Source organism: Natrix helvetica (assembly GCF_964273705.1).
Source record: "Natrix helvetica genome assembly, chromosome: 4".
Taxonomy (NCBI): domain Eukaryota; kingdom Metazoa; phylum Chordata; class Lepidosauria; order Squamata; family Natricidae; genus Natrix; species Natrix helvetica.
Window position 1 is genome coordinate 91,824,322 of NC_138550.1, and position 15,892 is coordinate 91,840,213.

The 15,892-nt window shown below is 39.2% G+C and overlaps 1 protein-coding gene across 2 annotated transcripts in view; it reads right to left on the reverse strand.

Annotated features, from left to right (window-relative positions):
* Positions 1-15,892, reverse strand: part of DROSHA (drosha ribonuclease III) — a 122,049-nt gene that overhangs the window by 55,093 nt on the left and 51,064 nt on the right. For both annotated transcript variants that reach the window (XM_081951537.1, XM_081951536.1), the window contains exons 18-21: positions 15,249-15,387; positions 14,719-14,779; positions 8,791-8,850; positions 3,292-3,391 (exon numbers count right to left, since the gene is read on the reverse strand). In XM_081951537.1, the coding sequence (XP_081807663.1) occupies positions 3,292-3,391; positions 8,791-8,850; positions 14,719-14,779; positions 15,249-15,387 (360 nt within the window). The remainder of the gene's footprint in view (positions 1-3,291; positions 3,392-8,790; positions 8,851-14,718; positions 14,780-15,248; positions 15,388-15,892) is intronic.

Genomic DNA, 15,892 nt, shown 5'->3' on the forward strand with positions numbered 1-15,892 from the left:
GATGGTCCTCACCATATCTCATGTCACCAAAGTCCAGTTTGATGTGTCATTTAAGTCAGTTCTCCTGCTGGACCTTGGCTCATTTATTTTCAGAGATAGCCTCTATATCTGGTATTGTAAACATGGAAGAAAAAAATATCTCTCTCCTTACGTTCCAAATTCTGCAAATTATGCATCTCTTCATTCAACTTTACTCTCAGATATAGATCAAGACACTACAATTTTTCCTCATGGGGTGACTATTCTAGCCCTCTAATAATTTTGGTTTCTCTATGCTGTACCTTTTTTGGTTCCTCAATTATTTTTGAAATGTGCTCACCAGAAATATCATATAATTCCCCCCCCCCCAAAAAAAAAGTGGGGAAAGGGAGAATGATTCTCCAAAACTGGCTGCTTTAATTCCCTTTCTCATAGTCTTGTGCATGGAATTCTCTCAGGCGCAAAGGACCAGGACTATTCATTAAGTTGCAGTTCAAAAAGGATTTACTGCTCAGGGCTATTTACAAGAATCTAATCAACGAAAGTTCAGTTCAAAATTGGTGCCAGATGAGGGTCAGCAGAATTCAAGACGGGTTGCACTTGGACCATCTGAGGCAACATAATGACTCTAAGCTGATGATGCGCTTAACTCTGCCTCTTAGTTCCGTCTCCTCCTACAAATTCATTCATGTACACTGTGTTGATATTTTCACTCCAAATTCAAGATCTCTTTTCTTTTTTTAATTTTTTTAATTTTATTTATACAATCATATCATCTTTGCAGCACATTTTAAAAGCTTTTACATATTTGCTGTGATCTCTTTTCTAAACACTCACTGCTATCTCAACTCCCACTAATATATGTGTGAAATTTAGGCATCAACATAAACTTCTTTTTGCTTGCATACATTGAATAGAGTACATTGAACTCCATTTGCCATTCTGAGGCCCATTCAGTAACTGATCTATCGATACTGTTTAGCAGCTAAAGCTTCTCTTACTTGCAGCTATAGTGATGGAAAAACTTTACTTATTAAATTTTCAGGGACTCCTTATAACAGCCTTCGGCAACTTGATAAACCCAGATTGATAAACCCAACATCCCATCCTGCATAGTCATTTTCCAACTGGGTAATAAAACCCATGATTCTGCAATGGGCCAAGCTAGAAGGAACTGCTAATGAAGGCCAGTAATGGAGTTGAGAGCAATACCAATATAACAAAAAAAAAAAACCTGCACTATAATAAAATATATTGTAATAAAATATACTACAAGTATGTATAGTATGTAATATATAAAATTATATACAAAAGTAACAATGCATATTTGTAGCTCAGGGTTAAATTGCAGTGTCCTTGGTGCTTGATTGTTTGCTTGAAGATGTTTCATTATCCAATTGGACAACATCATGACTAGCATGATATTACTTAGAAGGTAAAGAAGAAACAAGATCAGAGAGCATCCAGAACTCTGAAGTTCCTTAAAGCATAATATCAGTAAACAGGCCAGTTGATTACAAATAAGGAATAGTTTTGTTCTTTTTCCTATTCTGTTTTAAGTTGGATCAGTGATGTCTGTGTTACATGTGAATTGCCAAACCCAACTTTATATTTTAGCACCTCAACTAGGAGCTTTCAGGTGCCTCTTCTGAAGGCTGAAATATCAGACCGTGTCATCAATAGGGCAACTGCATAGTTGCTCAAATTCACCTTGGCAGTTCTGACCTTTTCAATTTGATCTATTTAGAGTAGGTTTCGCATTCCAACATTTCATTACGGAAATATTTTACCAGTTCCCAAGAACATAATTTAGTCTTAAGTGTTTGTGATGAAAACCGACTACCCATAATTTTCAGCCATTTCTTACCAAAAACACACTTTCATTCACAATCACCTTCCATAGACATAATGGAAATTATTAAGGTCCTTTCAACAGGTTGATGGACCAGGTCATAAAAATATGACTTGCGTACAAAAGAGCTCAATGCTATTCCTACAACTTATTGGTTCAGAACACACCTTCGTGTCTTCCAGGTATCTTAGATTTTAGAATCACAAGCAATGGCTAATCAATTGGGACCAAGATATTAGGAGGAATCAGATTTTATGTTTTGAATCATAAACTGAAAGCCTCACCTGCAATTGAGTTCCTTCCATAAATTCCTATTTATTTTAACAACATGCAGAATATATTAAGCTCCTTATGATTACTGCAATATTTCCAAAATACAAAGTGTTTTATCTCCTTTCTGCCCCTATAGCTAACTAAACCTTTGCAGTAATATTAGAGATTGAGTCTCATGATTTGAAGGCTTGAGCAGCACCAGCTTTAGGCCACTTTCAAAACCTGAATACTCAAAACTTTAACTTTAACTTTTAACTTTTATTTAATTTCTAGACCGCCCCTCTCCCAGAAGGGACTCGGGGCGGTGTACAGTCATATTAAAAACAGTAAATATACATAATATAAATATAAAATAAATATAGATGTGGCTGGAGGAGGTAGCAATAGTTTACTGTACAATAGTTAAAGTTAGATTTAAAATTTTAAACATTTAAAAATACATTAGAAAAACCCCTAAAAACTATCCCAGGGTAAAATATTTGCTAATCTAAATAACAAAAGAGAATAACAGAGATGCAGAGTTGAAAGGGACCTTGGAGGTCTTCTAGTACAAACCCCTGCTCAGGCAGGAAACCTTTACCTATGATGGCAAACCTATGGCATGTGTGCCACAGGTGGCAAGTAGAGCCCTCTCTGTAGGCATGCCAGCCATCGCCCCAGCCCAGTTCCACCATGCATGCCCGCCGGCAAGCTGGTCTTCGGTTCTCTGCCATGCATGTACAAGGGGTGGGGCGCATGCGGGGGATGTGCATGTGCAAGTGGGGTGGTCGCATTGCATTTTGGGCCTGGAAGGCCCCCTGCACCAACTTGGAAGCCAAAATGGGGGACGGTAGGGGCGTGCGAGGCCTCCCATGCCCATTTTAGGCCTGGAAAGCCTCCTGTACCAACCTGGAAGCCAAAAATGGGCGAGGGGGGGCGCATGCACTGGGGAGTGAGGGAGCACAAGGGGTGCACACGCACTTTAGGCACACAAAAACAAAAAGGTTAGCCATCATTGCTCTGTACCATTTTGACAAATGGTTGTCCAATCACTTCTTAAAAACGTCCAGTGTTGGAGCATTCATAACTTCTGGAGGCAAGTTGTTACATATAAAGGCTTTGCAAAAGGACAAGGGATGGGATGAATCAACCTATCAGCCAGACATTATAGTTATCACTAACCAAGATGCAATAATATCCATATATACCTTAGCCAGCATTGCAAGATGTTGATTCTGAACAATGGCAGTACGGTATGTTGCTAATCCTCCTTCCTCCAAGCTTGGGAACAAATAGTACAGATGGACACTGGAAAAAAAGATTAAAATCACATAATGATCCATATATTCTCTACTGCTGATATATGTTCCTGTCAATGAAATAACAGTTCCAAATGTACTTCTATCTGATTTCTGCACAGGAAGTAGTGTGCATTCCTAAACTCTACCACCCTTGAAATTATTTCAACGTAGTAGAATAAAGGTTTTATTGACAACAGTTTAAAACAAAAACAAAGATGGGCAGACATCATATGATACAATTCTTTCCTAATTTATTTATTTAGTAAATTTACAATCACTCATCTCATATGCATGTCTCTTGATGGCTCACAACTAAAAGAGAATAAGACACAAAATCACCCAGAGTTAAAAAGCAACAAAATATCATAAAAATAGCAATCAGGAAGACTCCCAGCCATTCAAACAAGCCATGACAGGGGCCCATCCTTACTATCAAGATCCCAACTCAGTGTAAAGACAGGTTTATTTTAAGTGCCTTGTAAAAGACCAGAAGGATCAGAGCAAAGCTAATTTCTGGCGGGTGAGATTGCAGAGGTGGGCACCACAGCAAGAAAAAAAGTGACAGACGACACTTTCTTTCCAATGGGAACTAAAGCAGGCCTTTCCTACCAGATATAACAGGATGGGTAGATTTGAAAAGAGATACTTCTATAAGTAACCCAGCCCCAAATCATGAAGATCTTTGAAAATAACTAAAAGCATCTTGGATTACAGCACACAAAGCAGAGCTCATATGCCAAATGACAGCACCAGGAGAAGCTCCCAAATCCTCTTCAAGGGTAGCTCCACTGTAGACCTCTTTGCAGTAATCCATTTGGGACTAGCACATGGGTGACTGTGAACACCCCCCTCCTCCAGTCCAGCCCTGTACAAAAGGGCTCCCTTGCCACGGCTGCTACCTGCCCATCAAGTAGGAGCTGTGAGTCCAGAAGGACCCTCAAATGGCACAGAGAATCTACTCAGGCACAGCAACCTCATCTAGAACAAGACATGGAAGTTCCAAAGAGCCAAGAGTGCTAAAGCACAAAGCTATTTGATCTTATTAAGATTGAACTGAGGCCTATTGTTCCTCATCCAGGCCCCAGCTTCCAGACATTGAGACAGGACCTCCACTGTATCACTTGGATGGTTCAGAGCAGAGCTACATATTTGGATATTATATGCATATGCACGATATTCCACCCTGAACCAATGAATAGCTTCACCCGGCAACTTCATGTAACTGAGAAAAAAAGAGAGGAGAGAACACCGAGCTATAGTACTCCACAGCAAAGGCCACTGGCTGACTTCTCTTCCTCTATAAACATTGACTGGAACCAGCCTTGAAAAAGCAGCACAGCACCCTGCTGCCCAATCCTAATCCTTGCAACCAATCCAGAAGGATGCCATGATCAATGGTATTTAATTCCTGTTCCCTCTCTCTTCCTGCTGAAGTGAGTAGAAAAACAGGTCACACATTTGGTGTTTTCATCCAATTACTAAAGGAGTGGAAGAAGCCACAGGGAAGTAGCTTTCATATCACTTACTCCAGTAAAATAAGAAGGTTTCTTTGTTTACTTTTTCATACTTCGTGCTGTCAATAAAACACGAATCTAGGGACGGAGAGAGAGAGAGAGAGAGAGAGAGAGAGAGAGAGAGAGGGAGGGAGGGAGGGAGGGAGGGAGGGAGGGAGGGAGGAAGGAAAGGAAGGAAGGAAAGAAAGAAAGAGAGAGAGACAGAGGAAAGGAGGGAAGGCAGGCAGACAGGCAGGCAGGCAGGAAGATAGAAAGAAAGAAAGAAAGAAAGAAAGAAAGGAAGGAAGGAAGGAAGGAAGGAAGGAAGGAAGGAAGGAAGGAAGGAAGGAAGAAAGAAAGAAAGAAAGAAAGAAAGAAAGAAAGAAAGCCCATGATGTATTGTGGCTCTCAGTTCTTGCGTTAAATTCAGGACTTTTAGTTTTAGAACAATTCTGTAAGATACTAAAAGCTTCTTTAAAAAAAGAATAGAGAGAAATAAACGTTAAAAGAAATAGATAAAATTGATTCTATAAGCGCTTCACTAACTCACCCATACATTAATTCCTGGAAAAAACTGACTTTAAAACATTTATTCATCCTCTTTGCATGTGTTTATAGAAATGATCGGATGAAAATGTAGAATTTTGGAGACATGGCCTAGCCACGCTTCCTTCAAAGTAAATGGCCCTGAATTCAATCCCATTATATGGAGATTTATCTGGGAGTATATTTAACCTAATAAATCTATAGTGTGAACCTAAGCAAGGTTGCTCAAAAGAATGACTATATCCGAGAAGGATAAGACCTGTTTCTCAAATAATTTCACAGATTCAAGCTTCATGCTCTTAAAGTAGGTTTGGAGGATTTATGTCAGCTGTGGAAAGTCCAAAGTAAGCAGTCTTAGCTTTAGACCAAAAAAAGAAGTCCTGATGAACTTGTAGTCACTTCATAGTTTTCTGCATCTCTATGCTCTTGTGCCATGATGACTGATATTTGCAGCCCAGAACTGGTAGCATCAGAGTAACATTGTCGTGAAGCAGTGGGACTTTGGTGAGAGGATAAATTCCCTTGCTGAGAGGAAAGAAGGACTTATGAAAAGAATTTAACTGTGAGTTTGCAGTGTGATGGGAAGATCTTTTGCAGATTAAATTCCCTTGGGCCAGAGATGTTCTCCGTGTTTGCCTGTCTGATCTTCCTCTTCAATAAATAGCTAGACTTTTGATTTCAGAAACGTTGTGGTTCACATCCTACTGAATGTGATTCACAGAAAGACATTACATGTTCACCGTGCCAATTTTCAAGTCTCAAAAAAATACATGAAAAAAGTACTCTATAATCCAAAATAGTACATGGCAATATGTGATGGCATTACCTAAATCAGCTGTCATTCATAATATATTATTTTTAGGATTTTTTTTTTAAAAAAAATGTCTCTCTTTTTAATAGAAACAAGACAAAACTTCCAAACTACTCATTCAAAGTAGTTGTTAGAAGGCATTGATAGTGGCAGGTTCTTTTTTTCTCCTTTATCTGTAATGCTGCAATATTTTTAGAGCCCTCTTTAAATAAAACAACTACTTTTCCTAACACAGCTGAGATCTGAAATTGGTTTTGAAAGCTGTTACCTCAGGTTTTTATTTTATTTTATACTGCCTTCTCTCACAAATAACACTTATCAAGAAAATGGCTGCTGTTTTCACTAAGCTATGAAAAGTCAATTTTATGGGGATTTTTTTTTGTGGGGGTGGGTCATTTTTCAGTACTTTTGAAAAACATACAAAGCCAAAATGATTGAGTGATCATCCATTAACTGGAAAGAACTTAGTGATCTTAGTGATTTTTTTTTTAAAAAAACTGTGAATATATGTATGTGATTGCCTGCTCCTAAAAAGGCAGAATGCCAAGCTTGCCTTTATGAGGTCAGGATTAATGAATAACAGACTTTGAAAGGGAAGAAATGTTTCAAGATTTACTTGGAAACTCACACCACGCTTGAAATTATAGGCAGAAAGATAAAGGAGTTCTATGACAAGAAGATGACACCATCTGGAAAGCATCTCGTAAGATGTATATCTTTTATTTCCTGGCTATAAACCTAGAAGCATTTTGGCCCTAAACTAGCCACTGCTCAGAACAGTTATGAGGAATTCTAAATTACATTTAATGGGACAAAAACATGAGCTTTTCACTTCACTCTAGTACACTTTTGGGTCTGAATATGGTATTAAACTTCAGAAATATCTATGGTCTTCTCTTATTCTCCTCTACAGTAACATCCAAAAATGTAACTCAGCAATTACTCTGAAACCAATGGATGGAAGAAATGTGCCAATAAAAAGGGATAAGGCAAAAACCCAATACTTGGAAAGCATCCCATCGGGATAATAAGTAGACTTCTTGAGTCTTCTAATGCTCTTCAGCTTTAGGCACTTCCAAAACAGACACTAATTTCCAATTGTAGGTTACTAGTTTAAGGAGACTGGAAGGGAAAGGAGATATATTTTAAGAAAGAAACATAAGAAATGCATAAAGACTAGGAGATAATAAATGATCTTCATTTTACCTGTGTTATTCCAGTCACTAAGGAAATAACAGCAACAGGGATGGAAGACTTGGCTCAGTTATAAGTTGGGCTTAGTATCATGTCTAAATGACAAAATAACAGAGTTGGAAGGGACCTTGGAGGTCTTCTAGTCTGATCAGGCAGGAAACCTTCTACCATTTCAGACAAATGGTTGTCCAATCTCTTCTTAAAACCTCCAGTGTTGGAGCACCCATAATATCTGAAGGCAAGTCATTCCACTCATTAATTGTTCTAATTATCAGGAAATTTCTCCTTAGTTTAAGGTTGGTTTTCTCCTTGATTAGTTTTCATCCATTACTTTTTATCCTACCCTCAGTTGCTTTGGAGAATAGGTTGACTCCCTCTTCTTTGTGGCAGCCCTTTAGATATTGGAACACTGCTGCCATATCATCCCTAATCCTTCTTTTAATTAAACTAGACAGAACCAATTCCCGCAACCTTCTATACATGTTTTACCCTCCAGTTCCCCTAATTGTCTATATTGCTCTCCTCTGCACTCTTTCTAGAGTCTTATATCGTGGCAACAAAAATTGGATGGTCCAAGTTGGTCTTACCAAGACATTAGAAAATGGTACTAACATGCTTGTATTTTAGGATCAGATCTTCCCTCTCTTTATAAAATAAAATCAACTTTGGGGTAAATTTTAAAATGAATCCAATTATTTCTATGATCATTTCTATTTCTATGATCAGTCAGGATAGGTAAGGGAAGCCTACTTTTTAATTCAAGTATTTGCTGGACCATCCTAACAAAATTCCAACAGCTGGCAAGCATAGTATTTGCAACAGTACTTAGACAGAGACCTAGGTCAATTCAGAATGTAGGCCCAACTAGATTTGAAGGCACTTGGTTCATTAGACAAAAGTTGAGAGAAAATGCACTTGGTGCTTCAACTGCCTAACAGTTTCCATTTCCTATCTCTAAGGGAAAATGAGCAATGCTCAAAATACCTAAACTCAACTCAAAATATGCCAAAAGGCATATGTACAATTAAATGCTTGGCACATCAGAAATACCGCATAATTTTGAAAAAGGTACAGATTTGGAAGTGGGTAAGTTTTCTTGTCAGCAATGATGAAATCATACAAAAATAATCACTGGACAGAGATGTATTTTATAGGTTTTGGATCACATTTCCCCCTCTAATTTAGTTACTTATATTCCAAGTCTCCCACAACCAACATAAAAGGTATGATAGAATTTGCTGCTGTACAGCATCTTTTGAGGGCTGCCTATCTGTTTTCGGAGACTAAATAGGGTTAAGAGATGAGAAAGGGATGAGTTATTGCATGGCAGACTCAGTGTTGGACCTGAACGCAAACACTTACCTAGTTAAAAACTCAACCACAGCATCTCCCAAAAATTCCAAGCGTTCGTTGTGGTTAATCCTGCAAAGGAATGCAAAGACGATTAAGAGTGATTCTTGAACCCTTAATTGACATTGCTGATGGAAAACAGCTACCCATCACTTCTTTGGGCAATAAGCAGAGAAAGTTAGCCTCCTGCAGTTTTTCTTTCGGAATGCTGAATTCCTGATGCACAACAGTGAATATCTGGGCTTCTCCTCCGCCATACAAAAGCCACAGGCGGCCTGAAAGGTAATAAGGCAGATTATAATTTTGTGTTGACTGATTAGTAAAAGAGAGGATAATGACGTGCAAAAGCCTGCTGCGAGGGACTTTTCCGTGTGCTGTTATGCCTGTCAATGATTTAAAAGAAATGCCTCCCCCTAGGCCATCTATAGACTCTGCCAGGCACACAAAAAATAAAAACACCTCGCAGGGAGCACATTGTTTCTTGAAACAGCTATAATAGTGAGCCTGACCCTTCGTCTTCTTCGGCGTTTTTATTCTCTAGGTACAAGCAGGATTACATCTTACGAGGGGACTACATGCCTCGCATGCAAAACATTACATATTCAATTCTTAGCATTTCTCTCTAGAAAAAAACTATGGCCTGAAACTTTGGAAATAGTTGCTGGGCCATGTAGAAAATGCAGTATTGAAATAGATGGACCCAACGACTGTAAGGAAGGAAGTTTTCCCTACATTTCTACATAGGTGCATGCACAGTTCTTAGAAGTGTCCTTGCTTTTTGAACAAGAAGGTAATACTCCGACCTACAGTCAAAGAGATCAATCGGCCTCTAATGATTATTGTGCAGGAAAGCAAAATACTGAGAGTAGGACTGGGAGACATCCCTCCCACCAAAAATGATTGCCACTGGTGATCAGAAATTCAATTATGGTAATCAGGAAAAAATATGGTCAATTCATAGCAATAATATATTTTTAAACTTCTGATGTGGCTAAATAGCTAACGAGGCTATCACTTGCAAATTAGAATTACTTGTATTTTTCAGAGTATAAGATACACCGGAGTATAAGACGCACCCAGGTTTTGAAGAGGCATTTTTTTTGAAAAAGTATGTAGGTAGATAGAGGGATAGAAAGAGAGAGAAAGACAGAGAAATACAGTAGGTAGGTAGGTAGGTAGGGAGTAGTTAGGTAGGTAGGTAGATAAAGGGAGAGAGAGAGAGAGAGAGAGAGAGAGAGAGAGAGAGAGAGAGAGAGAAATACAGTAGGTAGGTAGGGAGAGAGAGAGTGTGTGTGTGTAGATAGGTAGGCAGGCAGAGGGATAGAGAGAGAGAAAAATATATATAGAGAGAAATACAGTAGGTAGGTAGGGAGAGAAAGAGTGTGTGTAGATAGGTAGGTAGGTAGAGGGATATATAGAGAGAGAAATAGAGAGAGATAGAGAGAGAAATACAGTAGATAGGTAGGGAGAGAGAGAGTAGGTAGGTTGGTAGGTAGAGGGATAGAGAGAAAAATAGAGAGAAATACAGTAGATAGGTAGGGGGAGAGAGTAGGTAGGTAGGTACATAGGTAGAGAGAGGGAGAGGGAGAGGGAGAGGGAGAGGGAGGGAGAGAGAGAGAGAGAGAGAGAGAGAGAGAGAGAGAGAGAGAGAGAAATACAGTAGGTAGGTAGACAGAGAGTAGATAGGTAGGTAGATGTTTCCAGGTGTATTTATCCATGTGCTGGAGAAGGAAATCGCTGACAACCTGTAGCACCTAAAACTTTGTTTCTGCTGGCACAGCACTTGACCAATGTAATTCTCATCAACCTCTCAAACTAAAAAGCTTTCCGAAAGGGAGGAAAAAAAGTTTTTGCACTCTGCAAACCTCCCCAAAACGGCCCGTTTTTCGCAAAAATGGGTCTGTTTTTTTTAAAGGAATGAATAGCCGGGGGGGGGGGGGCTTGCAGAGTGCTCCGTGTGTGTGTGTGTCAAAAACGAGCAAACAAAACAGCCCGTTTTTTACAAAAACTGGCCATTTTTTTGTCAAAAAATTGCATGCATAGCCTTATTGGGGCTTGTAGAGTGCTGCTGGGGGCTGGCAAAAATTGGCCCATTTTTCACTCATTTCTGCCCTACCCTGTCAGGGAAAATTTCACCCTGAGCTAACGAGGTCTAGAATCAATGGCTTTCCAAACAGCATATCTTCAGAAAAAGCGAAAAATAAAAACCGGAGAACATGTTCTAATGAAAACAAAACTTTTAATACGAAAATAAGAAAATAAACAAATCTATCTAATTGTTACATTTTGGCAAGAGCAATTATCGTCCACCTTCTTGGCAGACGAACAGAAGAAAGAAAGTAAAAACGTCTCTGGAATGTGTGATGTATATGAAACGTGTTAAGAAGCATGCACAGTAAATCATTGCTGATAAGGGCTATGACCTGCGCATTAAATCTCAGTTCAGCTAGCAAACAATTAACGCAGTGACATCCCCAGCCCACAGGAGATCTCTGAAAGCCTCCATAAGGCTATGCACGGCCATTTTGGTGAAGGGGGTGGGGCTTCAGGAGGCAAACTTTTTTGGCTGTATTCAGTGTATAAGACGCACCCAGATTTTCAGCCTCTTTTTTGAGGAAAAAAGGTCCGTCTTATACTCCGAAAAATACGGTATTTCTTCCATCAGATTCCAAAAGTGGCATCATGGCTTGAGGGTAGAGAGTGCAATAAACACATATAGTATAAATCCAGCTTTCTGCTACTTCACTGTAAGATTCCTTGGGTGGCAGCTGGTGAGTAGCTTCTGGCACCCACAATTAACTAGCAAAACCAGCTGAAATGTGCAGATCCAAGATAAACACATGAAAAATAGCACATGAAGCTTGGGAAAGGCATGTGAAAAATAAATCAAACATTCAATCTAGATCTTCTAACATCATTGTTATGGAAGAAAGATGATGATAGTTCCTGCTGGCATTCAAGAAAAAGAAAAGTATAAATGAAGGACCACAGAACAGAGTTTTTCATGCAAAGCACTGCCCCAAATCCACTGCCAGATATTGTCAACAAGTCTAAATGGATTGCTATTTGGACTCAATGTATGGTAGTTTTCAATGCAACTAAGAATTGGATTTCAAAAAAAAAAATCTAAGGTAGGATTTCAAAAGATTGCACAGGTCCTTATCCTGCCCCATGATTAGCAACAACAGTATCAATAATTTGCAGACCAGAGACGACTTCCGGCAGCCGAAGGTGACGGACGCGTGCGTCCGCCTTTTCGCTGCTTCGGTGGGCTCCCCTGAAGTCTAGGGAGAGCACAGGGTGCCTTGGAGGGGCGCCCTGCCGTAGGGGCGGCTTGCTGGGACCCCCTGGAACGGCGGCGGCCACGGGGGGGTCTCCAGCCTTGCCCCAGGAGCCGGAGAACGTAGGGAGCGCGCGGAATGCCACCGCGCGCTTCGCCGAACACAGCCTGGAAGGAAACAATTAATTTGAACGAAACAGCTGAAGCGCGGTGAGGTGAGGGGTCTCCCCAGGTCTTTTACTATCTTTACTCTTTTGACTGTTCTGCAGTTTTTTGGGGGGACTTTGTTTCAACCTCTGGAGGATTTCAGATTGGAGGGGGGAAATTCCACCCCCCTTGGAAAAGCGGCACTTGGAAAATCTCTCCATTTTATGGGGGAGAGAGAAAGTTTAAAATCTACTTTCACTTCCCTTAAATAATGGGGAATTTTTTTTTCTTGACTACAAAAATTTGCAGACCATATGTAAGAATTCAGCCTTAAATATCACAGTTTAAGCATAGCCAGGGCCCTACATTAAGATTTGGATGGCACACCTATTTATAGTATACATTTCACTTATATACTGCACATACCAGATCTCTTTCTCTCTCTCTTCCCCCGCCCCCCCACACAGAAAAATTAAAAATAATTAAGTACAGATTGAATTGAATTAAGAATGAAGGGAGGGAGTAAAGACTTGATTTAAATATACTGTAATTTTTGGCGAAGAAAAAGGAGAATAAACACCATCAAAATCATTCCACAGTGGTATATATGACACTGCTGTAATTACATAGTGTTGTCAGATATAGCCTAAGAATGATACACAATCTATAAAATTGAGCTCTCCAAACAAACTGAAAGGCAGGGTTCCCATTAAATTCTGAATTGCAAACAGTTCTGGAAAACGTTCCTATGCTCTATGGATATTGGTCTGCAGAAGTATTGGGGCTATAATACTTTATGAGAAATCTATTCTAATTTATGAAGTTTGAGCATATGAAGAAAACTAATGACATTTAAAGAAAATAAAAACCGATCTGGAGAAAAATATCTTTGCCGGAATATTGGAAGCAATAGGCAATAAGGAAATAACACCGTGTGAAATTGCAATGTACTTTGCTATCTTAATTATTTAGAATAAAAAGCAAACTCCATATAACTTTGAAATTGTCACTGCCTGAAATAGAAATTTCCCATGGAATCTATCAGCACTGGAATATACTCGAGCCCCCATTTCTCCACATAAGTCTTAAGAAAAGAAGCTCCAGGAGCATCATTCTACAGCAGGACCACCCGGCTACGCTGACTGATGACATTGTCACCTCACAGTTTGACCATCAACGTGGAACTCCTTTGAAGTCCATCTTAAAAACACAATTGGCTAAAAGCAGTGTTCTATGTATTTTGACTGGTGCTAATCACTATTTTATTTTATTCATTCATTCATTTATTATGCCCGCCCACCTCCCCTATACACTTGCAAGTTATAAAATACTAGAAGTAAAAAATTATTTAAACATTAAAACTGCATGGATTATGATTTTAAAACTATACTGAAACCAGAACCAAGAGATGGTTACGATGGGGATGACATCTTCTTACCCTATCAGCCACTTCCACAAGTGAACGCTCCCTTTGGGGCACTTGGCCAAAAGGAAAGCCAGGGTTTGATATCCTTCCAGAAGGCCAAAATGGTGGGAGTACTATGTTCACGTTACACCTATGCGGTTCTGCCCCATATTGGTTACCAACAGATTTCTAGTTGCAATTCAAAGGGATAATTTTGACTGATAAAGCCATATGTGGCTTGGCACCTTCAGGACTGCATACTTCCAAATAGAGTTCATTCTTTCCCCTTATTCTCACCGGCTGTAAATGTCAATAGCCTATAGCCCTGCCTGGTTAGACCTCTCAGACCAGAATTTCTTAGCAGTGGAGAACATAGGATTACTTATTAAATGGTGGTTGGGCTTCAGGACTAGGGCCATTAGCCAGAAAGTTTGATGTACTTTGAATATTTGAAACAGTAAAAAAATATTAGAATTGACAATGAAAATATTGAAGTGGTGGATATCGTGTTTCCTGGAAAATAAGACAGGGTCTTATTTTCTTTTGACCCCCAAAATAAACTCTTGGTCTTATTTTCGGGGAGGTCTTATTATTTTTGAGGTGCAGGAGGCGGCGAGCGTGGTCACCTCATGGCTGCTGCTGTGTTGCAGTATTTTCAGGGAGGGCTTATTTTGGGGGGAGGGCTTATTTAAGCGCATGAACTCAAAAGCCTGTTTGGGCTTATTATCTAGGGAAGTTTTATTTTCAGGGAAGCAGAGTAGTTTCTCCCTTTTAGGATCAACTAACAATAATAAAGCCAACCAGCAGTCAAGAAATAAACCACAAACTAGCTCTTAGTAGATTTTACTTGAATCTGACTCCTGACTTGCAAATCCTAGTTTGTACGGAACCAGCTGTCCTTCTGCATTTGTGAACTTGTATGTTCTCCAGCATTTTACACCACGTGCTCTCTCATTGTAAATGCATCATGTTTCTATTAATTCAACTGAAATTCTGAAGTCTTGTTCACATCAAAAAGTTAATGCAGGCATTACATAATGTGAATATCATTGCCACACACTTGTAATGCATAAGAAGCCCAGTGGGGGGGAAATATTTATACACATACCTGGAAGGAGTTGGATCATCTTGACCAAGACGTGACATAATATTGATCAAAGTGTTTATACCTGTAAAATACAAAATCACATTTAAAAATGTATTCATATATTCAATATACAGTGGTATCTCACTACTCATTGTTAATTGGTTCTGGGAGGTACAATTAGTACCAAAAATGATGAGTATCGAACTAATTTTTCCTATAAGGAATAATGTAGTGAGTCACAAAGCTGCCAATATTGACAAGTTCTAGCTAGCTTGTGTGTTGAGTACGAAACAACTGATGAGTACCAGGACAAAATTTTCATGTCAAAATGCGTTGAGTACCAAATTCAATAAGTTTCAAAGCAGTTGAGTATCACGGTAATACTGTAATCTGAGGATTACAGTAAAGGAGGATATTTATGAAGAAACAATAAATGTTCTGCTTTTACAACCTGCTTTTTAAAAAAAAGGCTGAAATGAAGAACTCTTGGAAGCAACTTCAATGCTCACATCAAAGGAGGAAATGGCAACAGGAAAGACAATCAAACTGACCTTTCTTTCTCATATGCATATGGTGAACTTTCCTATCCCCATATTTGGGTTGCCGAATCCCACAATTTGACAAGGAATTTCTGGCATGGTCTGGATTCATTCCAAAGTTCAAGTGATGGCTTGGGTGAGTCATGGCAAGCTAAAAAGCAGAATCCCAAAATCAAAGGGAAACACAACGAACAACGTTCATTCAACTTCAAATGCTCAGTCAAACCCCAGAGAAATTTAACTAGGTTCAGTGTCAGGAGTGAGTCATTCATGATTTCCCAAATGTTGGAAGTGTTTTATCTAGCTAGGTGAAAGAAATTCTTATCCGCCCCTCCCTACTCCTGACAAAAGAAAGCTAGTGATATATAGCACGTGTCTCTCTTCCTATCTAACAAATCCTCATTATTTAATATGATAATATTACAGACAAATATACTATAACATTAAATGTATAATTATAATACAATATAATTCTGCTGTGAAAATCTAACTGTTGAATCTAATTCTGGTTTTTGGTTTTTGGAAAGGGTCAAGTATGATAGTATCTGTGAAATGCTATGCATGACAATTCAGAAGAAAACCCCACTGTGCCCAGTAAGTTTACTTTCAGATACCTGAGCTTACGTTTAGGTATTCAGCCTAAGAGTGTCTTATAT